The following is a 24556-nucleotide window of genomic DNA, read 5'->3' on the forward strand; positions in this document are numbered from 1 at the left end:
CTCTGTTAACCCTCCCAGGGGCATTTTCATTTAATAGGGGGAAGAGAATGCTTTAATTAAAAGAAATTCCCAATGGTGGAGTCTCTGGCATCGTGTTAGACTGATGAGGCAGTTTTGAGTTCCCCGCAGGTGGTAACTCTTCTTCTGGGTGTGAGAGTGATCTGCTGTGATGGGATTTCCTCTGAGATCCTTCCCTTTAGTGATCTTTAAAGGCACTTGTATTTAGGCTGCACATGAGGCTGCTCAGAGACCACTGGGGTTTCTGTGACTACCCTTGGTAGGGCTACCAGTATTGAACATGGTTCTTAACCTCTATAGAAGCCATAGAATCAGAGATGCGGGGAGCTGGAGGCAGCCTCCTGTCCTAAGTGGCATAGGTTTTATAGGTGGTGACCCTGGAACTCACAGACGGGAGGGACATGCTGATGTTACCTATTGAGCTGGTGGCTCCATCCTTGTAAAAAGCCGCAGACCTGAATTGTAGCCGGAAGGATTTGCTTGTTTCTGGCTGTGTGGTCAGAGACACACAGGTGAACTGTAGATGTACTTGGGGCTAGAACCCCCTCCCACTCCTACACCAGGAATCGGTAAGCACTGGGCTCCAGTCTTGAGAATGGTAATTGTGAGGTGGATGGCTGAGTAGTGTCTGAGGGGTGCTCCCTTTCCTAAGCACCCCAGGAAAGGTGCTAAGGTAGCAGGAGGCTCAGGAGAATCCTAGGGGACCCCATCTCCTGTCTTCTAGGTGAGGGCTTGAGACACCTATTCTCCTTGGCCAAGTCCCTGGGCTTGAGAGGAGAGAGCTCATTTCTGCTTTCCTTGTTCTCACACCCAGGGTGATGGGAGCAGAACGTCTGGCTAGGGTCACCCTCTTCTCCCCGCTTCCCCCACTCCTAGACTGACACGCCAAGGGGCTGAGCCTCTGGTGGGCACTGGGGGCAGTGGAGTGGTAGGTGGTCCCCAGCCATGAACTTGTAGAGCAACGCACAGTTTCAGTGGGAATCCAGTCTGAAAGGAAAGGCAAAGGAAATGTTTCTTCAGGGCAAGAGACAGTGGGTGGCCTTTTGGGGACACTTGCTGTGTGGTCCCTGTCTGCCAAATTTCAGCTACAGGTCATTACCACCCATGTACATGGGCCTCCTGCTATGGGTTGCCCAGCGGAAGAGCAGGGACCCAGGCTTTTAAGTGGGTTTGCCTGGCCCCAGCACAGCCTTCTCAGTGGAATTCTTTAGAGGTTTTTCCAGGAAGAGGTGGACTTAAGCAGCTTGTTGAATTAGGCCTGCCGAATGTCCTCATGGATGGACGGCTTGGTTTCTTTCTGCCCAGCTAGTGATCCACAGCAAGCTGAAAATGACCCGGACCAAACTCAGTCAAACAGGAGCACAGTCTCTTCCAAATCGCTTTTATTGAAGCCTTGGCAGCAGAATATACAATGTGGCTCAGATACACAGCAGAGCAGGGCCTAGATCATGAAAAGATAATTTTTCCCCACATCTTGGGAAAAAGGGTGATATATATTTTTTTATGAACACTATGTAAAAAATATAAACACCACACAACATTCTCCGGGAGCTAGAGCCCAAGAGAACCCACTGGGGATCCACCATCCAGTGGGACATCAGAGGCAGTCTCTGGGGGGTGGGGGTGGGGAGGGAGTGTCCCTACAGCCAGGAGAGGGTGCAGCAGCCCCCCGACTTTGCCGAGAATGCCAGGCAGTGACAAGCAGCAGTGAGGAAGAGTGGGTGGCAGCTGTGCTGGGCAGCTTGTCAGCATCTTGATTGCCAGTATCTGGAGGATCCAGTTGGTGTTATGGCCAGCCAGGCCAGAGAGGAGGAGGGAGACTTCTCATCCACAGGGGCAGAGAGTGCGCCTCTCTGCTTGGAGAGGGAGAGGAAGGGCGACGAGGAGCAAGGGGCGAGGGAGCACGGGGCTCTCAGGCTGTCGGTGACCTGGGATGAGGAAGAACAGGGTCAGGCTGCATAGTGATGAGACCCAGGACAGTTAGGGATGTAATGAGGATGCTTCTGTTTGTAGAGTTCTAGGGGCAGATGGACCCAGAGTTCTTTTTGATGAGATGCTCTTGTCAGTGGGATGACCTGGGACACTGGGGGAAAGGGTCTGGAGATTCTAGTCAGAATTGGGGTGGATAACAAATACAATACTGCCTCACCACACTGGGGCCAGAGGACCTGAGAAAAGGAATGGGGGGCCCCCTAAGATTTGCAATGCATGGGGTACAATAGAAGGCGTAGGTATGAATGAGTCTAGGTCCTAAGTGTCTCCTAAGTTCCACTCATTAACTGTGTGGCCTTGATGTTCCTTGGCTTCAGTTTCTTCATTCCCAAAATGAGGATAATAACAACTGTTCCTCATACTTTGTAGGTGAGATGTGGCTCAAAGGAGGTGACCAATGTCACCCGAGGAGTGTATTGTGTTTCTTAAGTGTTTTGGGCCATTGCTATTAACAAGAGGAACCACTAACAGGAAAAGAGGAGTCTGGTGGGTCCAGACTTAGGACCTAAAAGCAAGAGCCTGGGGGAAGTTCCTTTTCAGAGCTTGGGGACCTGTGCCCGGGGCCCCACCACCTGGCTGAGACGTCAGCTCACCTCAACTGGACCAGAGCCGCAGCGTCATGAGCAGGTTAAACCCGACCACCTTCAGGAGGAGGATGCGGAACCCGATCACTGACAGGTTCTGGGAGTTTAGGTTCATATCTGCAAAAACAAGGAGTCACAGCAGTCATGGTGCAGGTCTGCACAGCCCCCGTGACACCGAAAGCAGAGTGGGGAGTATGGTGGGCTTCAGCGCCTCCACCTGCCTCTCCCTTTGGGCTTTGGTGCACATGCCCTCATAAACATATCTGTACATCCCTCTAGGGTCAACAGGGGCTTCCCAGGTGGCACAGTGGTAAAGACTCTGTCTGCCAATGCAGGAGATGCAAGAGATACGGGTTTGATCCCTGGGTTGGGAAGATCTCCTGGAGTAAGAAATGGCAACCCATTCCAGTATTCTTGCCTGGAAAATTCCATGGACAGAAAAGCCTGGTGGGCTACAGTCCATGGGGTTGCAAAGAGTCGGACACGACTGAGTGACTGAGCGCGCACGCACCAGGGTCAGCAGCATTTCATTTCCAAAGGGAAACACTAACAGCCTTACTCTCAGTTTTAGGGCTGAGCCTCTCAGTGGGTGGGGAGGTGGATGCTCAGAACTTGGCACACGCAACACCCTGGGTCAGGGCCCCTTAGTGAGAATCTAGTGGCGGAACCACAAGGATGAAAGTGAAAGTGAAAGCCACTCAGTCGTGTCCGACTTTTTGCGACCCCATGGACTATGCAGACCATGGAATTCTCCGGGCCAGAATACTGGAGTGGGTAGCCTTTCCCTTCTCTGGGGGATCTTCCCAACCCAGGGATCGAACCCAAGTCTTCCGCATTGCAGGTGGATTCTTTACGCGGTGAGCCACAAGGGAAGCCCAAGGATACTGGAGTGGGTAGCCTATTCCTTCTTCAGTGGATCTTCCCGACCCAGGGATCGAACCCAGGTCTCCTGCATTGCAGGAGCCAGAAGGGAAGCCCTAGAGGGATGACTCAGTACAAATGATTCAAATGGAAATGAACGTGGGCCCAGAGTAGGTGGTGAGGAGTGGTGGGGATCTTTGAGAGCCAAGGTCACCGCCCACATGAGTTCTGCTGCTCTTCTCGAAAGAAGGCAAAACCCCCAGGCTATGGAGGGAAAACATCCTTGGGAAGACCGGGTTAGTCTAGGGCTTTATGTGAGCAGGTCAGAGATTTCCCAGCTGGGCCACCCAGAAGCTCTCTTGATCTCTGTGGACAGTGGAGGAATCCACTGAAAGGAACATAGAGGCCTGGGAGTGAGTCATTGGTCTAGCAAAACTAGACGTATCCTTAAAGTTCTTAGAGTGGAGAAGAAAATTAGAGATGGTGAGAGGAATCTAGGGATTCAAGAATGTCCCCAGGCAGCTTTGAATGGGGCTTGAACTGCTGTTCTTGTTCCTTAGAACTTCATTCCTAGATCCACATGTTCCTTCACACTGCCTCTATCCCGTCTGGGTGATTGTGGGTTCATCGTCTCCCCAGACCTGTGTGAAGCCAGGATGGATCCCTCGCTTACCTGTTTCAAAGCTTTTCTCTACCAGCTTGGCGTTACAGGCGATTCCTAAAAGGAGAAATAAAGACATTTTTCTTAGAGTCCTGAGCATTCCGACGTCCCACCCCAGAAGCTGGGCTGGTGAATGTCTCCAGCTTTTCTATGCCTCCTCGTGGAGAGATCTGGAAGGAACTTGTCCCGTATGAGCACCTGTTGGGGCCTCCACTGACCCTCGAAGGACCAGCACCCTGGCTTCTAGGCACCATTTTATTTACTTAATACTGGTTGTGCTAAGTGCATGTTACATGACACAAGGAGCCATCAGACTCCACCCTTGGGTGAGTTCCAGTCTGGAGTCTGATAGAGGAAGTAAGACAGACACTGTGAGAAGTGCCATAAGGGGCATAGATGCTTTCATCTGTTCCACAAGGTTTTGACCCCTGCACCCCAAATCCGTTTACTTGTTTTTTCTGACTCAGTAAATGGCCTTATCATTGACCTAGCTGCTCAGAAAGAAAATCCAGCCACCTTCCTCAGTTCCCACTTTTCCTTTTCGACCCTGCATGGTTCTAGCTTTGAATCCCAAATAGTGTTGAGCTTTTAACTCCCCTGTCACAGGGACTTCCATGATGGTCCAGTGACCAAGACTCTGTGCTCCCAATGCAGGGGGCCTGGGTTCTATCTCTGGTTGGGGAGCTAGATCCCACAAGCTGCAACTAAGAGTTCGAATGTCCTAATTAAGGCCCAGTGCCTTAGTTAAATAAATAAAAAAACAAAATATCAAATAAATAACTCCCCTGCCACAACCCCATCCTGGCCTCCATCCTCTCTCTGCTGCATGAGCTTCTTTTCTGTATCCACTCTCAGCTCCTACAATCCATTTTCCACTCTAGTCAGAGTGATTGGAAAAAAAAATGGCTTATTTATTTTGGCTGTGCCAGACGTTCCTTGGTTGCAGTGAGCAGGAGTTACTCTCTAGTTTTGGTGCCAAGGCTTCTCACTGTGGTGGCTTCCTGTTGCGGAGCATGGGCTCTAGGGTGCACAGGCTTTAATAGTTGCAACACATGGCCTCAGTAGTTTTGGCTCCTGGGCCCTAGAGCACAGGCTCAGTATTTGTGGCACATGGGGCTTAGTTGCTCCATGGCATGTGGGACTTCCTAAACAGGGATTGAACCTGTGTCCCCTGCACTGGCAGGCAGATTCTTTACCACTGAGCCACCGGGGAAGCCCCCAGGAAGATTTTTTTTTTGCTTGCTTATAGGCAATCAATAGCTCCTCACTACCCAAACAGTGTCTCCCTCTCATGACGGGCAAAGCTCTGTGATCTGGTTCTGGCCTATCTCTTCCATCTCATCTCCTCCTCCCTTGGCCTTTCTCACTGTGCTCATGACTCTATAAGGTCCTTTCTCTTCTTATGGCTGGTACCTCCTTAGCCTTGAAATCTCAGCTCAGATAGCATTTCCCCAGAGGACCCTTCTCTGACTTCTGTCCATAGGGTGGCTATTTCCCCAACTCCAAGTTAAAGCAAGTATGATAATCTGGATTTCTTTAGATTTCTGCTTGTTGATGGTTGGTCTCCCCCAACTAGAATGGGGCTTACTCAGAGCAGACCCCTCATCGGATGCATTTCTTCCTCCATGGAAGCACTGGGCATGTTGTACAGGCACGATCAGCAATTGCTGAGTGAATGAGTGAATGAGGTCAGGAGCTGGGAAGCCCTTTGGCCGAGAGGGAGGAGTAAAAGGAGGGATCTGGGAGAAGCACACTGGAGCCTGGAGGAGCAGTGAGGGGCCGAGCAGAGGGGTGGGGCTCAGAGAGGGTGAGCTTCAGGGCCCTGGCGCTCTCAAATTCTTCCCCCTCTGCTGTTTATCTAGGACGTTCTGTGACCTGCCTGGATGGGGCTCCCTGATGCTCAGGAATGAGAAGGGAGGGGTCTTTGCTGACAGTTGATGAGGTTGAGACCACCAATCAGAGCAGCTTTTAGATGTCACACACCTGAGCCCTGGGCACAAATGGGCCTGTCGATGGAGGAGACAACTTAGAGCAGAACCCAGGCTGCACTCACCGTCGCTGGGGGCTACGACAATGTCCTCGCTGAAGGTATCTTTGCATCCAGCATCGCTGGTGTTTCCCCAGGTCACTATCCCGTTGCTCTTGGATCCCAGGACCTCCATGTCGAGCGCAGTGCTATTTGTCTTGTGCATCATGTTCCACTTGCTCCCCGTGATTTGTGTCAGCTGGACTTCAGAGTCAAAATCGGTGAACAGGCAGACAGAAGTGTCGCTGGACTCGGGGCTTCTCAGCTGGTACACAGTGGGGTTGGGGTCCTTGATTTCTGTGGACCGAAAGGACCCAGGTTAGGAGATGGTTGTTTTCCTCCTTGCTCCAACCAAGGCCTGAGTCCAGATGCCAGTGATGGGCAAGAATAGGGCTCTATGGGGCTGGCAAGTCACATTCTCAGGTTTGAGGTGGGAAAGAACATCCTAGAAACCATCTGCTCACAACAGATGGGACTCAGGGACAAGCACAAACTACGGGTCCTGGCCAAGAGGCCAGGCTCTCAGTGAACACATTCTGCCAGGCCCTGCCTACCATTCAAGGAAACTAGCAATGCAGGGCTACTTAAGGATGCTGCCCATTTTTCTACTTAATAGGAACTTTTTCAAAAGCTCAGAAGGCCTAGGAAGCAACAACATAGTTCTGGCAGGACAAAGCAAGCAGAGAAAAGAGACCCAGCAAAGCAAGCCATATGTCTTAGAGTCTAGGGTGGTCTTCCTGTCTTGGGCTGGTGTTGACAGGAGTGTGATGTTTGTAATAGGCTGGCATGAACTTGGAAGATGGGCCACATCACCAGGAGATCTCTGTCACTGATAAAAGCTTTAGGCTCTAAATCAGAACCCTTGTGTCTAAGCCCCGGCTCTCCCATTTACTAGCTACAAGGCTTTGAGCAATTCACACCAGCTCCTTGAGTCTCAGGAATTTCATCTGTCAAGTGGGGATATTGCCTCATTCTTTTTCCTGACCAGGCTCTTCTGAGAAGCCATGAGAGTTTCTCCATGTAAAGTTATACTTAATAAACTGAAATAATTTTAGTAATTGCAGCTCTTGATACTACCAGGAGATTGCCATGATAACTGCGCTACCCAGTAATACAGTTTCTACTCTTTCGTCCAGGGAAAGCAAGGAGCAGCTGGAGGCTTTTCGTTAGTGCTGAGAATGACTCCTCAGTATTTTCATGGGATTCTGTGTTTTTAAAGCAACCCTCAGTGTTTATTCTTTCAGACCTCCTGCCTTTGGAGGAGGAAGCAGAGGTTTATTAGGAGGATTAACACGTTGGGGCCACCCAGCAAGTTTACAGCAGGGCTGGGATGGCAGCTTCCGGGGCTCGTGGTTCTCTACTCCCCTAGCTTCTCACCGCACAGGCAAAATCTTGCAGACCAGTGATACATGACGCACCCCGTGTGCTGAGCCAGTCAGGGTGGCCTTGGAAATGCAGATATCCATCTGGATGAAAAACAGGGGAATCAGCCCTTGGCATGGCCTTGGGATGCTGAATCAAGGCAGAGCTGCCTATGGGTGGGGTTGTCCATGGTCACATGTGAGCGACACCCAAAGCTCTGGCTTCAAAGGATTCTGCCTGCTCCCCTCCAATCTCCATGTGCCCGAGAGGACGACATCATTGTGGGTTAAGGATTTACGGCAGAAATCTTTTACTGGGAGGGGGGAGACCGGAAGCCATTAGCTAACACCACACCCCAGTGGATGTGTCAGTCATTAGTGGGAGTCATGGGTGGGACCAGAGAGGGTGATGTGGAAGGGTGTGGAGGTGCTGAGAGAATGTGGCCTCAAGAAAGCTGTCACCAGACACAGGTTGACCTCAGAGGGAGAAAGGGGTCGTTATGGGGGCCAGATACCTGACTGAGTCCTGGTTAAACTCTCACTCAGATCCTAGAGCCAGTGGCTGTCAGTCTGGAGAGGGTCTAGACCACGCTGTCTAGTGTGATAGTCTTTAGCTACACTAACCAACATCAAGAGAACTCCGGAAGATAGAGAAGGACAGGGAAGCCTGGTGTGCAGCAGTCCAAGGGGTCACAAAGTGTCAGATACAACTGAGCTACTGAACAACAACAACAAACATCAAGTAAAATTAAAAATTCAATTAGCAATGAAACCTTCATTTTGAGACCCCAGTAGCCACATGTGGCTGATGCCTACAGCGTAGGACAGTGCAGGCTGAAAGAGTATTTCCATTGTCACAGAAAATTCTATCAGACGGCATTGGTCTGGAGGGTGCAATGCCACAGACCATGAGGAAAGGCGGCAAGGGCTGAGAGTGAGACTTAAAGCCAGCTGAGGTGCGTGGAGGGCGATACCCGGGCAGGCTTATTGTTGCTCAGCTTTGCTAGTGAGAGATCAAAATGAAAGAGCAGTTAGTGAAGTCAGAGAATTGAGGTGATTTTTAGCCTCTCTCAGTTCTCGTTTTTACCACTTGATACCCTTGGGTTTTCCCCATGTGCATTTTTGCTGTTGTTTCTCCTGTCCGGCTTCCTTACCCCTGGTTTCCTTCTTACTCACCCTTTCCTGCTCCCCCGACCTCAGTCTTTTCTTTGAGCTCATCATCCAAATGACCTGTCTAAAACATGGAGCTGATCGAGTCACTTTCTGTTCAAAATACTCCAGAGACTCCTATCGCCTATAGGATTATGTCCATACTTCGTGGCACAGCATTTGGTGGTTGCCACGATTTGGAGCGCTTGAATTTCCTCTCTCAAGTCCTGTATATGCCCTGTATGAACACAGCTGGACAAAACTCTTCACCCTGGCTCCCTGGAATATAAGCTCTGTGACAACTAGGACCTGTCCCTAGATCACTGCTGTGTCCCTAGTGTTTTCCATATACTAGGTGCTCAAGAAATAATTGTGGGATAAATAAACAGCCTAGTGACCACCAGATTTGGAAAATTTCTACTAATTAGAGTTTGTGGTCAAAAAACCTGGATATTTGTCCCGAAACTTGGCTTTTTAAAGCCCTCTTTTAGGGACTTACATGGCAGTCCAATGGCTAAGAATGAACTCCCAGTGCTGGGAGTCCAGGTTCGATCCCTGATCAGGGAGCTGGATCCCACATGGCACAACTAAGAGTTTGAGTGGGACAGCTAAAGATACTGCGTGCCACAACCAAGACTTGGCGCAGTCAAATAAATAAATAAAAATAAGTACTAAAGAAGAAGTCCTTAAAAAATAAAGCCCCCTTTTACTTTTATCCCCAGGTGCCTCAATGCTACATTTTTGTCTGAAAACAAAGAATGAGTCATTATTAATTTGGAATCTTTAGGGGTCCATCTGCCAGAGTCCTGAGAGAGAAACATCCTGTTCCACTTTAGTAAGATAAATGCCTCTTGCCACTGATGACATCTCAGAAGGTAGGCTTAGCAAGACTGGATCAACTTTTCAGTGTGGAAGTCCAGCTATTTCTAGATCCTCACCATTCATTTTAATTCAGAATTAACCACAGAAGCACATGTTCCAAGGCTCTAGTGCCTAAGATCCCCAGGGCACAGCAATGATGGAAAGCTCCCTTACCACCAAATCTGTGTTTGGAAGTTGGGCACCAGGAACCCTAAATGTGAGTGAACAGTACTGACTTTGAGTTTGAATCCCACTGAGGCCCTCGTGAGTGTCAGGAAGCAGTGAACCCTCACAGACATACCTGGAGTAATGGAGACTCTAGTTCCCTTGCCAAATTGCATCTGGGAGGCAACACCTCCATCTCACTCTCACTGTCTTCATTACAAAAAGCCTTAGGTTCTCCCTCCTCTGATGGATGGGCTCTTACAGCCCATTGAGCAACAAAGGGGGGTGGTCTAGGCCATGAGCTGTCCATAGGAAGAACTGGCCTCTTTCACCTTCACCTCTGGTCTGCATTTCTGAATTGATTCCCTGTCTCCCAGTGGCTGGTCTTGGCCCTAATGGTCTATATTATCCTGAAGGCTCTAGCATTCCTTTTCTCCATTGTCTCTGAAGACATCTTTGGCTTTCTCTCCATTTAACTTCATTATCAGAGTGTTTACTTGGCCAAAATGCACATGCCTTGTTCATTCCTGAGATCATGCCCTCTTTCTTGGTGTTTCTTATGCCTGGAAGTCCCCTCATTTCCTAACTTTGCCCCAGTAGATCTTAATTTATCCTTTAGCCTCAACAAATTCTTTCTACTTCATAAAACCTTTTCCATGTAGGCCAACTTTTCATCCAGGACCCCATTTCTCTGAATCTCTACCGTGCCTGTTATCATCATCAGCTGGTTGATACAAAAATGGTTTTCAGGTTGCTAAATTTACAATATCTCGGTCCCGTTGACTAGTTTTTATACTGTTTGGAGACAGTTCAGGCATCTATCTTAGGTATTCATTCTCAGTTTCACATTTTATAGAGTGATGGCCACACAGAAGGCATTTAAAGTTATCTGTTGAATGATTAAAGTCAAATTTTAATGTGTTTGACCTAGAGAAACACAGATTTTCAAGATCAATAGTGTTGCCTTTTCCATTCACAGAGGCCTCTGTAAGACAGTTATAACACTCACAGTTAGCCTTGCCATAGTAATAAGATCCCCAGGGAAAAGGTTAGTGACACTGGTCCATGGGGTTGCAAATGGTGCCACCTGGAATGACTCACCAGATATTATGGACACTTGGGTTCCTTTCCCAAATGTGAGTTTACTGGTCACTCCTCCTGTATTCACACTGCTGGGGATACCATTACAGAAACTCACTGGCCCTGCCTCCTACTTCAGTGAGAAACACTGGTCTCTCAGAGGGGACAGAGGATCACACTCTTTAGAGTTAGACCTTCTGCTCTTCTGTGTTGAGTCTTTGTCTCTTAATCCTTTTCTTCCTTCCTCGTCCTGCTGTAGTGCTCTGGATTGGGGGTTCTGATTTCCATAAACACAGAATTCAGTAGACAACACCCCCTGCTCAGGACAACAGTGTCTTGGATCCTCTCGTGAAAGGTCCAGGACTCCTTGCCCATCATCTGACTCATGATTTTTCAGGTTTTGGCCCAAGGGTGTTTGCTGAGCATTGAGAGCAGGATGAGAGGATGTTTTGGGATGGGTGGAGAGAACCTTTTGGGATTCAACAAAAGAAAACACCCGCGCTCAACTGGGCATCTCAGACAAAGAAGAATTAGCTGTCAATGTCCACCTTTGCCCCACATTACTTACTTGGTTGGACACTCAGGCTGGTCCCTGCTCCAAAGTTTAACTTAAAAGTGCCGAATCTCCACCGAGAGTAAGGTCTTTGCAATAACCGTCCTGACATTAACCTGCTGGAACCTACCAGGCTCTGAGGGTACCATCTGAGAAGGGACCCCGGCTTTTGTTTCTTAGGTTTCCTATTTCCCATGGAAATTGTTCCCCTTTCCCGTTAACAATAATGAAGCTTTAGAATAACAAAGCCTTCATGATGATGATGATAATTATCATTAATATTATTTAGAAAACCTGTCATTTATTGATTACTTGCTATATGCCAAGCATTATCTCATATTATGATGTGTTAATTTTTATTTTTCTTTTGAGAAGGTGAAGACTTAATTAGCTGGAGAGGACAAATCCAGACTCCCCCCAAGGTCTGCTAGCCTCCCAAGCTATGCTGTGAACCCCACACCATCCTGCCTCCATACCTTGTCTTATTTGCCATTCACATAGGGGTCTGGGTCATTTTTACCCTGGGAGCAGTTCAAAATTCTACTCAGTCTCAGAGAGAAAGAGTCTGTGAGCAGCTATCCCCACACTATGCTCATTAGTCCATCCAGGGAATTTAGCTACCTGCTGCAATAAAAGAGAATTTGTGTTTGCCATTAACTCATCTCTTTCCCCCAAGAGCATTTAGCTAATTTCCTGAATGCTCAGATTATCTGGTGCTGATATGATCCGTTTCGCTTGAAAGCACCAAGTATCTGCAACTCTTTTTATGTTTCTGTAAATTGTTCTACTCAGATTTTCATTTACCCAGCTGGCTCTTGGCACTTCTATCTTTAACATGAGAAATGGGAACATTTCAAGTTACCAGAGAGTTTGTAGAAATGAAAACGAGTGTTGCACATATCCTCGAGTTTGCCATAAATTATTGCCGGTTTTCTCGCAGACAAATGGTCAACCACTTTGCCTTGGTCATTCACACCGTCATACTCACGGGAGTGTACAGTCAGCCTGGTCCCGGTTCCAAAGGTCAGCTTATTGTAGCCACCAGACGACACACACTAGGAGGATGCTTTACAAGAACTCTGGCCCCTGGCAGGGTTAGCAATGACTCCTGAGTCTATTTTACAGGTTCCTTAAAAATCCCCCTTTCTCTAGCACAAGAGAAAAGTCCGGCTCACCAAGTCCTAATTCCTGAGCTTTCTGTGTAACAACCTCATACACCTTTCGCTCCCAGCCAGCCTTGAGTAGATCAGGCTCTTTCTGGAGGGTGGATGCCCATTCTAGATTCCACACTGAAAGTGAGGAAAGAAAACTGAAAGAGTCTGGAGAAAAACCAGAGATTAATTGGGAAATGAATCTTGAGGGAAAATTCACAGCACTGGCAATAGATGGAAAACCTTGAGTACAACCTAATCATGGAAGGGAGGCCTATGAGAGTGCTCCTATTAGAAAGTGGTTCCATTACTCCTTGAGGGCAGACACAGACTAATATTGCCATAGGAATAGTCCCATGAAGTGCACAAGGAGGACTGCTTAATTGTAAAGGTTGTGAGAATCAGGAGTGAGTTGCAGATGGGGCCCAAGAATCTAGTTCTCTGGAAAGTTCTAAGGTTAGGGTTAACGTTCATATGGGGACAAAAAAAAATCTCCAGTTTGAGAGTGGTTTAGACAAGTCCTTTTCAGTGAGAATTTCACAGAACTCTAGTCCTAAATTTCTCTGCAAAAAAGATTCTAAGCTCAAAGAAGTTTGGAAAATAGAGTATACTCTATTTTCAGTCCTGAAGCCTGACAGTGCATATTAGCATTTTAAAGGTTCTGAGAAGTCTTAAAGAAATTTAGAGCTTCTTAAACTTATTTGATCCAATAATGTTTTTTTCTTAAAACATCCATTAAACTCTGTGGAACATGTACAGGTTTAGATATACATTCCCCGGAAGTCCCTTTTCTAGTTCAAAGAATTTAAAATTCTTCCTAAATTTCAGCCTAATTTTATCCTTAAGCTTTCATGTTCTGAGTCTGTTTGTTCTCTTACCAACTCCTACCGACACAATTAGGGGTCTCATTGATGCTGATTATTTCTTTCTAATCATTATGAAACAGCTTCATTCTATTCGGGCAATTGCTGAACAATAGTCAGCTATGTAGCAAATTTTCTTGGCGCTGTCAGGAAGGGCTCGAGGGCAGATATGAATGCAGTCATCATGCAAGACCACATCACCCCAACACTTTGTAGGGTTTACCTACTGGGAACAATGGCAACTTGAAAGCCTTGCCCAAATGTGAATTTATTGGTTTTCTTTCCACACACCTTCCTACATACCTTAGAGCTGTGTGCTTCAAAGGAGATTCTGGTCCTAATGGAGAAAATTTTCTGTCCTGGGTGGTGTCTCAAGTAGAGTCATATACTTCAAGTATTTATCACTAGACCACTTTCCTTTTTGCTACCATAGGATTTTCCACTTGTGCTACTTCCCTAGCAGGGTAGTGCAATTCTTATACCTCTGAACTCTGGTTCTTTAGAAATATGACGGGGTTTCAGGCTTTCTAAAGGCACCCTGAACTGACCCAGGGCAGGGAAGATGCTTCGGTGAGTGCACAAATGAACGGACAAATATGGAGGAAGTTTTCCCTCAAGAAATGGGCTCTCACCCACCCATGCACATTCTGATGGATTCTGTAATCTCTTGGTTTTGAAATTTAGCAACTCTGTTGGAGAATACTTGCTACTGTCTAAACCAAAAGGTTCTAAACAGTTACCACCTCTGCACTGAAGTCTTCCCCAACTCTCTAGCTAAAGGCATTTTTCAACAATCATTTGTTTGGTGATGCCTATGTGTCAGGTGTGGTGCTGGGGTATGGAGGTGTAAGGATGAAGGAGAGAGGGTCTCAACCTCACAGAGCTTATGGTGCAGTGCAGGATGGATGAAAGTACCAAGCAGCTAGGATAGGAGGTCAGGATGCCTTCCTTTCTGCTATTCCATCGCAACTTGTGTGTACTTCCATTGCAGTGTGGTGACACTGTCTTTAACTGTCTATGTGTATGGATGTCTATCCACTGGGAGATACTGGATGACAGAGACTCTGCCTTTTCCTTTCTTCCTTCTCTCCCTTCTTTCCTTCCCTTCCTCCCTCCTTCCTTCTATAGTGCTTGGAATGTATTGGGCTGGCCAAAAATTTTGTTCAGGTTTTTCTGTAAGATCTTTATGGAAAAACCCGAATGAGCCTTTTGTGTGTGCTCAGTTGCTCAGCTGTGTCCACCCCTTTTTTGACCCTGTGGACTGTAGCCCGCCAGGCTCCTCTGACCACGGGATTTTCCGGGCAAGAATACTGGAGCAGGTTCCGTTTTCTACTCCAGGGGATCTTTCTAACCCAGGGATAGAACCCATGTCTCTTACGTCTCCTGCATTGAACGAGCCTTTTGGTCACCCCAGTAATAGTTATTTGATAAATATTTGTTGAATGAAAGCCCTTTCAATATTTTAATTCATTTTAAATGCAATCCTGCTATCTTCTTTTATTAAGACCGTTTCATTTATCTTTTAAGTACTGTATGGGTCCATTTTCTAAACTCAATATTGTTTTTATTGCATCATTTAGGCCTTAAGTCCTTCCCATGTCTCTTGACTAGACATGGAGCTTTGTGAGAGTGTATCCCATGCCCATGGTCTTTGGGAAATTTAACTTATCACCTTTCATGAAAATTAAATGGTAACAAAAATAATTTTTTTGGCATAATCGGTCATGATTTCTTTTCCAATAAAGGTCTTTTGTCTCAAAGGAATCTAGAAATAGCAAAAGAGTCTACCTCTGTAATGATGAAAAGGCCAGGCCCCACTGGCAATGACTACGTTTAGAAAATAAACCACTGTTGAGCTTGTGGCTGGGAATTCAAATTTCAAAACATTCAAACCTCATGGAGAAGCATGAGAAATTAGTTTGGGAAGTGCAGACTCAACATCCAAGAAAGCAGAGTAGGGACTTTCTGTGCTTTTGGCTGGAGTCTAAGGTTGGGCACTTACTTGGATGCACTTGGAGTCTTGTTCCACTCCCAAAAGTGAGTGCTCTGCCGCCCGTGTCCACACCCTGCTACAATGCAGTACAAATACTGCTCTCTGCCACCCAGGGCGGCTGCCCTTGCCCCCTCCTTCCCCCATACAGCCTTCACTCTTGGGAACAGAGCTTTTAAACAGCCTGTTCCAAGGTTTGGATGATAAATTTCTTTCTGTGTTACTTTATGCCCAATAACGAGTCCCCCTAGGTTTCTACTCCTCTCCCTGCCATGCCTGCATTCTGCCAACCCAGTTCAATGACTTTACTCATCTCTTCAGAAACGATGAGTCCTGGGACCAAGGCTGCCATGGTTACCATGGCAACAAGGCCTGGGCTGGGCAAACCAAGGACCAGACCAGTAGCCTTTGAGGTCTGTGATCTTCCTTCACAGAATACAGGAGGGACAGTGGTAGCAGTGTAGTGGCCTGTTTAATAGTAAGGCCCTGGAGTCAAATAGATTAGAGTTAAATTCTAGCTCTGTCATTCCTAGCTGTATGATGTTGGGTTGGGTGAGTTATTTGTTTCAAGCCTCTGTTTCTCCATCTGTAAAATGGGCCTAATACTAGCTACCTAGCATTAGGATGGGTGTGAGCACTGAATGAGAAATTCTATGAAGGACAGTCACTGGCACATGTCAGACATTCAGTAAATAGTAGCTAATAGTACAGTGGTTCCCAGCAATGATTTCCACTGAGGGAGGGATGAGGCTTTTTGCGGCCAGAGGAGACCTGTCCCTGTTCCACCGTCCTTTCTAACACTCCAGGGTGCCTCAGCATTCTGACTGGGATGCTCTTGCCTGGGACAGATATCTCATGGATCCAAGACAACATGGTAAGAGATTCTCTGCCACAGAATTGAGGGGTAAGATGGACCCCTTGGCTACCAAGAAGACAGTTCTGCTTCGGAAACCTAACCAAGAGTGAAGCCTTTTTTCTCAACCCTCAGGGATTTGTCCTCTGCACACACCATGCAAAACCCTTGTCCAGCACAACCTCAATCATTTCATTAGACCTGACACAATGGTAGGTTACTCCCAGACAACAAAGGGCTCTCTAACGATGGAGCAGACCAATCATAGACTCCCTCATTATTGCCGTATCCTTCCATCATATGTCCTCTGTCTACAGAATATCCCTTGGCTGTTTCTATAATACTCACGTGGGTGAACAACAAGCTTGGTCCCTCTTCCAAATATAAGTTCATTGTTTTGTCTTGACACACAGCAAGGAAAGCCCTTGCTAAAACCCATCTCACATGACCTCCCTCTACCTGTTGCCCCAGTGGTTGGGGCAACAATCCAGGGAAACACTAGCCGACATGCCCAGAGTTGCAGGAATCTCCCACAGTTGTCCAGGGCCACTGAAGCTAGGGGCAGTGATGGGACCGGGAGAGCGCCACACTTGGTTTACTCAGGAGAACGCACACGCTCCTGTCAGTGGAGAAGTGAGGCGGCAACTCCCTTGTAGCAGCAGCACCACCAGCACTGCCTGCTTGCCTGGGGCCACAGCAGAGTCTGACTCTGTTACTCTTTCGTCAAACACAAGTGCTCCCAGAATGGAGGCAAAGGAGATTTTATATTATATTGTCAGTGCAGATGCTGAGAGAAAGCAACAAGGGGCACACAAAGGTTAGACACAAAGCTTCTTAGAAGTGACTTTCTAAGAATGTTAGGTGTGGCATTGATGGAGGACATGCCCTTCCTACTCCCACGAACGTAAGTTGTCCAGCACCTATGGGGTAGGAACATCGATGGGTGGGGGAGAGGGTCATGTGCCCAGGAGGATCCCAGCTCACTTACTTGGTGTGACCAGCACTCGAGTCCCATTTCCAAAAGTGACTCTGTTTCCATAATCACACTCTGGGTAAGTGCATTACAAAAAGGTCCTGGCTTTGCCCACCCTCTCACAGAGGACACACATACATCCCAGGAGCTCTAAATGCTGGGAACCCGGGAAGGCTGACCCTAACCTTTTTCCTGGGATGGGTGCTCAGAGCACTGGAGGGAGATCCCGTAATGGCTGTAGCAGCTTCAGCCCCATTGCTACCCAGCACCTCCATTTTCCTCATCACAGCCATCAACAAACAGCCTCTGGCTACTTCTCCTGCGGGGGGGTGGAGGGGAAGCAGAGCCTTTACAACACTTGGTGAAAAACTTGTCTCCTACCTCGGCCGGGTGGGTGTGCATGTTTCTGAAGGTACCAGGCAGCAGCGGGCGTTTCCCACCTCAGCTGCCCCGCCTGAGAGGAAGGCACCATCATCTTGGGGACATTTGCAAAAATGTATGTTTCACTTTGCCAGAAAGAGTGGGAGCAAGAGCATTTTCAGTAAGCCATGCTGGGGCACACGCTAAAAACATGCTTCAGGGAGACTCAGAGTCACCGCATCCTCCTTGGGGCTGAGCAAGACTCCTGGTGACTCACGCCTGACTCATTCCTGCTTCTACTGTTTCTATCCTCACCCCAGTCAGGCTGCTTTCTGTCAAGGGTTGTCAAGAAAGTCAAGCATCTCAGCAGGTAACAGTCTTAGGTCCTTTTCCAGAAACACAGAGGTGGAATCCTGCTTGCTCTCTGCCAGGGAATGTGGACTGTCCACTGTCCTGTTTCCAGCCAGTAGGGCCCCAGGTCCTATGCATGACCGCACACAGCACGCTGCTTGGCGCGCCCACATATAAATTGTTAACAGACTTTTAATAGATGGGTGTTTTGTTTTTCTGACAAGACTGGAAGTTCTCGAGAGCAAGAACCGCATCTTACACTTCTTCTTTTCTTGGTTTGTTTCTTTTTAAGTCACATATGGCCCCTGGCTTGTTGATGATACTCAGTCCTCACCTACTGAGGTGAACTGAGCTTTACTGTGCATAATTATTGGGACAAGAAGGCCAGTTTAGGGAGAGGTTAAAAGCTAAGTATACTCTGGGTAAATATGAGCTGCAAAATCTAAGTGCTTAGGCAGGGAAAAGCTAAGGAAGCATTTCTCAGAGAGGTAATCAGGAAGCAGCATAGAAACCAAAATATCGTGAGGTTAATATGAACCCTCAGTAGAGAGGGGGCAATGGAATGGACAAGTACTTGACTCCAAAGGAAACACAGATGTTTTTCTCCTGTTACTTTCACACTGATTCTTCTTAAAGGGTAAAATGAATAACGTGGCAGAAAAGTAAATTCAAAGTTAGCAGCATTGTTATGATTAATAATAATAAAACAGTGGTGGTAATAATAATAATGAGATGACAATAATAATGATTATTATTATCATCATCATATTATGTTTAGACCAGAGCAAATGCTACATAGATACATGTAAACCCAATACTGGAAGTGGGGTTACACATTTCTGGAAATCTGACTTACTTGGGTTGATCAAAAGTTGGGTGCCAGTTCCAAACACGAATTTCTGATAACCTGTGTTCACACTCTGACATAACTCTATACAAAAATGGTACCTCACAACGGAGCCAACTCTATACAAATGGATCCCTGTAGCTGGGCCATAGCCTGGGATTCCTCAGTTACACACAAGTTAGTTACCAAGTGTGTGTGGTCATCAAAGTAGGAAGAGGTGTGTAATTTTACTATTTAACCTTCACTTCTAAGAACACTGGAAGATGACAAGAAATAAGTCATAATTCAATAGAAAATCCTGCTCTGTATACAGTAGATTATATTAAAAAATGCGTGAATATTCAGGTTTAATAAGTCATTCATATAATTACAGAGTTTTAGTTCTAGACAGGACCTAGGGTAGCTATGTCCATCCACACTTACTAAGTGTTCTCTACATATTTCTACATGAACAGTGCTCATGGACATATACTGCAACTTTACCATTGCCAACCTATCTTATTTAAATAGCAGACAAAACTTTGGGGAAAAAGTCAATGAAAACAGATATTGATATCTTTCAACTATAATAAAAATCAGGTTATTTCATGGAACTTACTTGTTTTAACAAATAACTTTGTTCCTGTCCCAAAGACAAGTTTGAAGCCTCCAGAATTTCCCACAGTGATTTGTGCTGTGACAAAATGGACCACTTCCTTCTCCTTCCATTTTTATACCACAGCTGGGGATTTGGCTCAGCGAGCCTTATTTTGGGGAAGGTATTCAAAGTAAGGGGCACTTTTTTGTTTTTTCTATTTTGGCCATGTGGAACTTCCCCGACCGGGGATCAAACCCGTGCCCCCTGAAGTAGAAGCACAGACTCTTAAGCAAGGAGCAATTTTTTTTTTTTTTTTATAGTTTCCCAGTAAAACCCAGTTTTTTTCCTGCTCATGGACAATCTCATACATCTTTCCTGTTAGAAGTGTTAGTTCTCCAAACAGTAGTCATGGAATATGGCCCAGAGACTAAGATCCCCATGTTTTAGTCCCAGCCCTAGTTCTCACTGAATTTAGGATAATGGACAGTTCAGTGAACTTCTTTGGATCTTAATTTCCTTATAGGAAAAAAATTCCCTTTCAAAACTAAAGTTCTATGATCCAGAAGTGCCCAAAGTGCCCTCACCATTGCATATTTCTATAATTCACAAATGAGTGAGGCACTTATAGGTGGATTACCCTGGAGACTGTCTGCCTGGGGAAAATACAACAAATATTGAGAGGAAAGGACAGTCAGCGTTAAGGAAGTGGCTGCTGCCAGCTCTTCTCTCTCCTGTCTCCACTGGGGTAAATGCTCTCAGCAGCCCCCTGTATTACTTATTTCTCATTAAAAGGAGCAGAGAATCCTTTAGATTTGCAGCACCCAAGTCAAGATCTCTCAAGGCTCCATCTCTCAATCATGGCAGTATCTAAGAATAGAAAAGATAAATTCCATATATTTCCTTAGCAATTCTGATTGGCATCCTCCCTCATTTCTAAGTAAGCACTGGTACAGTGTCTGTGAGATAAAGTAATAGAAAGAGTAAGCCTTTGAGATCAGGCAGGCAGATCCTGATTTGAATGTAGACCCTTCTATTCACTAACCCTGGGATCTTGGGCAATACTTCTCTGAACCTCAGTTTTCTCTTCTGTAAAATAGAAATACTGTTCCTTGATCCATAGAGTTGTTTGAAGATACACAATACTGTATGTCATGCACCTAACATGATATCCACCCATCATAGAAACTGAGATGGTGGTTATGATTTCTATGTTGTTAAATTATTAATCAATAAGGCTTTTTTTAGTGTTAGAGAATTTGTGAAATAGCCCTAAGAGTCAATATCCTTGGGTTGTAGTGATATAAACTCTAGGGTGCTATAGGAGTAAGATCCTAGAACCATAGATTTGGAGTGCTTCAACCCTCTCATCTCACACTGGAGGCGTCTGAGGCACACAGAGGGGCAATGACACAGTCAGTTGGGGTGCAATCAAATCTAGAACTCTAGACTGAAACTAGAAACCCTGGGCTCCTTTCTCTGCACTTCACTGATTCTTCTTGAATAATGTTTAGTGCAAAGGGCCATAGCCTCTGGAATGAGCTGGGGCATAGGTAAAGTGACCTTGAATAGCCTCCTATGGTGAGTCTCAGTCAATGGCAGTGGAGGTAGAAAAATTCTATGAGATTACGGCCATGCAATTTCCTGCTTTTTATCTTTTTTCCTCTTTCTGGCATTTAGCTCAATTTTAGTGCTGAAAACTCTAATACTGGACAGAGCTTTTTGTCCTGTCCATTTTCCTCCTGTTACCTTCACACTGATTCTCCTTAAAGGGTAGGATGAATAACGTGGCAGAAAAGTAAATTCAAAGTTAGCAGCATTGCTATGATTAATAATAACAAAACAGTAGTGGTAATAATGATATGACAATAATAATGACTATTATTATCATCATCATCATATTATATTTAGACCAGAGCAAATGCTACATAGATACATGTAAACCCAATATTGGAAGTGGGGTTACACATTTCTGGAGATCTGACTTACTTGGGTTGATCAAAAGTTGGGTGCCAGTTCCAAACACGAATTTCTGATAACCTGTGTTCACACTCTGACATAACTCTATACAAAATGATACCCCATGACTGGGCCAACTCTATACAAATGGAGCCCTATAGCAGGGCCTAGAACAGGCTAGACACCACAGGCTAATCTTTAAGCAGGAAGCCAAGCTATTTCTGGAGAAACCCGGGTTTGTCAGCCTCACATCTTGGGAAAAGTCTTAATAGTTTGCTAAATTTCACCATAAGGAAAGGATGCTCATACAGTGTTTGAATATTTTCACAAATTTATCTGAGTGCTACAATTCTTAATACTTCAGCAGTAGATTGTGGTTAATTATAAATAAGATACAAATGACAAAAATGACATCTCCTTGAGAAACTCCCAGTCACTGTCATTGGAACACATTTTGCATTTACCATAGAATTGCACACTTACTCAGCTTCACTTTTAGGTGGGTGCCTTTCCCAAAGGTGAGTTTGTTTCCTCCTCCCCAATTCTCACAGTGTCTGATGCCTTACAATAAACTTCCTCTGTCACTTCACCCCTTTCCTTTATTTACCTGATGAGTTAGAAAATGTTTTAGACTTAATATGGCTATTTGACTTACTCATATAAGAAAAAAACTCTCCACAGCCCAAGTAGAATAAATTCACGGGCTGCTGGTGCCAAGGGGCCAGAGAGGCCATCCAGACATACTCTCCCATTTTTTGGATGAGAAAACTGAGGTCCAGAGGCAAGAGATCTGGTCCAGGTTTCACTGCTAGTTGGTAGCAGAGACCAAAACCTGAGTCTGTTTGACTCTCAATCTAGTATTTTTCCCTCTCTACCACATACTGGTTGGTATGTACTGTGTCACTTACTATATTCTCTTCTTCTCTGTGGCCTGGAAACTTGATTTCTCTGGGTATTTGATTTCAATTAAACAAGCACTTTTCAAGCACTTACTTTGTAAAATGACCATATTAGATACTTCATGGTATATAACAGGAACCTCTGCTCTTAAGGATCTTTCAGTTTTAATAGGCAGATCTTCTCACTAATGAAAGAATTCTGTAGCTGTATGTGTCATAGGCTGTCCAGTATTCCACGGCTAGATACAGGATACAGAGGGAAGAAGAAAGGGAGGGGTACCGGGGAGACACCACAGGCTAGTCTTTAAGCAGGAAGCCAAGCTATTTCTGGGGAAACCCAGGTTTGTCTTAATCACCTAGAGTATTAGTCTCTATTCCATCCTGATCTAGTGAACTAGTTCTACTAATTAAACTAGTTCTACTAACCCAACTCTTCTGTTGGTTACTTTCCTTTTTCAAAGCCTTCCATGAAGGCTCGACCTTAAATTCATAGGTCAACTGATTAAACAAGGATGATGTCACAAGGGTTAAACACAGAAATTACACGTAGAAGCCTTAAACCAGAGAACGAGAAGAGAGGAGTGGGACTGAGTCAACATTTACCTGGAAAGACAAGAAGCATGGTGCCCTTTCCAAAAGTAGGTGCGTTGTATCCTGAATTCACACTGTAGCAAACCCTCATACAAAAATAGACTGTAGTGTTGGGCCCTTCAACCTCTGACCTACTTAGGAAGGGAAAGAAGACCAGTACTAGAGTCTATTACGTGCCAAGTGGGTTAACAACCTCTCTATATAACCTTGCCTTATTCGGGCCATAACTATGCCACGAACTCTGATACTATTATCCTTGTTTTACAAATGAAGAACAGATGATGTGGGGATGGGCACGTGGAACCAGTCCTGCTACATAAGTACCCTGGATGCATGAGACTTTTTAGTGCAGGACAGATACATGTTAGCAGGAGCTATGAGAGAAGGACTCTCCTTTTTGTTTCTAGGAGAATGAGACTGCAGCCGTGTTATAGTTAATCCTCTTGCCAGAACCAGATGTTAGAACGCTAGTATCAGTGATCCCCAAAACTCCAGCTCATCCTCTATCATACAGTCATTTCCTGAGACATGAAAACAAGTTCATCAACCTTCCTGCTGTTCCTCTGATACTCTACTCACCAGGCCTGACCAGCAGTCTAGTCCCGCTTCCGAAGGTCCATGTATAGCCTCCCACAGTGTTTCTCAGTCAGTCAAAAACACCTGCAAGCCCACACATCTTCTCATACCCAAGACTGAGAGATACAACCCCCTCATCTTAACTTTCTTTTTACATTCTGCATAACACAGGCCATTCGACTCAAATATGAGCATTTATTGTGTAACACTTAAAATGAAGCCTTTATCTACTCACAGCCCTGGGTCTATCACCATCCAACTTGTGATTTTCAACTCTATTTATCCAGCAGATGTATCTAGCTCTTTTGTCTTCATTACACTTATCAAACTTTAAATTCCTGCCATAGTGTCTCTCCCAATTTTAACTTCAGTCAATCTGAAACTTCATGGAATAACATCCAGATCACAGAGTGACTACTTACTGCTCCTACCTCCTTATCTTACAGACTTAGTGGCTCAGGGGCACCTGGGTTACCTACTTGAGTTCTGTTCTGTCCCCAAAGTCAGGCATGCCTCTGATTAGAGGGCATCCATTCTGGTTCAGGTCTGATTTAAAAAAAAAAAAAAAAAATCACTTGCCTTCTCTTTATTCTCTGCAACTTTACTGTTTCAGTTGGCCTCATGGGCAATGTCTTGGCTTTCTTTTCTATTAAGAAAGAGCACAACTTGGATGAGACAAAACTATTAGAACATTAAAGGTTGGATGAGGGATATTTCTAAATATCTTTATTTAAATCTTTCAAAAATGGCCAGAAAAGGCTTATTACATCCCCATTATGTGCTCCAAATGTTACAATCTGGGAGATGACAACACAAGGAAGGAGAAATGCTTAGGAATTTAGACTTAGGGTGACTTGAAGTGTCGTTCCAGTTCCAAAGGCAACCTTTAGGTCACCCCTAGGATTCATGCTGCAATGCAGGCCTTTACAGAATGGCTTCCTTCCTGCCATTCTCATGTGGGTGACATTTAAGTGTCTGTACGTCATAGAAGAGAGAGTGGTTTTCACCAATGCCTATGGCTACAGATCAATGTGAAAATAGCTGTTTTACTAAGAACCTACATATTCTCTATGTAGAATTGTACTAGCCATCCTAACTTTTTCTTTTTGTTCTGAAAACAGTCATAATATTTTACATGTACATAGCATTTGCTAGTTTATAAAAATAATAGTTTCATATCTATTAACTTATTTTATTTTTAAAAAAACTTCTGAGGTGAGATGAAGTATTTTCATTTTACAGGTGGTGAAATTTTGGC

General features: G+C 45.5%; 1 gene segment (V, D, J or C); it reads right to left on the reverse strand.

Moving 5' to 3' along the window:
- Positions 1–1383: 1383 nt before the first annotated feature.
- The window catches only part of LOC122443232, a 331145-nt gene continuing 307972 nt past the window's right edge, over positions 1384–24556 (reverse strand). The window contains 4 exon segments of the C gene segment in view: positions 1384–1946; positions 2604–2711; positions 4129–4173; positions 6170–6439. Of these exon segments, the coding sequence occupies positions 2605–2711; positions 4129–4173; positions 6170–6439 (422 nt within the window).

Source organism: Cervus canadensis, chromosome 6, assembly GCF_019320065.1.
Source record: "Cervus canadensis isolate Bull #8, Minnesota chromosome 6, ASM1932006v1, whole genome shotgun sequence".
Lineage (NCBI taxonomy): Eukaryota > Metazoa > Chordata > Mammalia > Artiodactyla > Cervidae > Cervus > Cervus canadensis.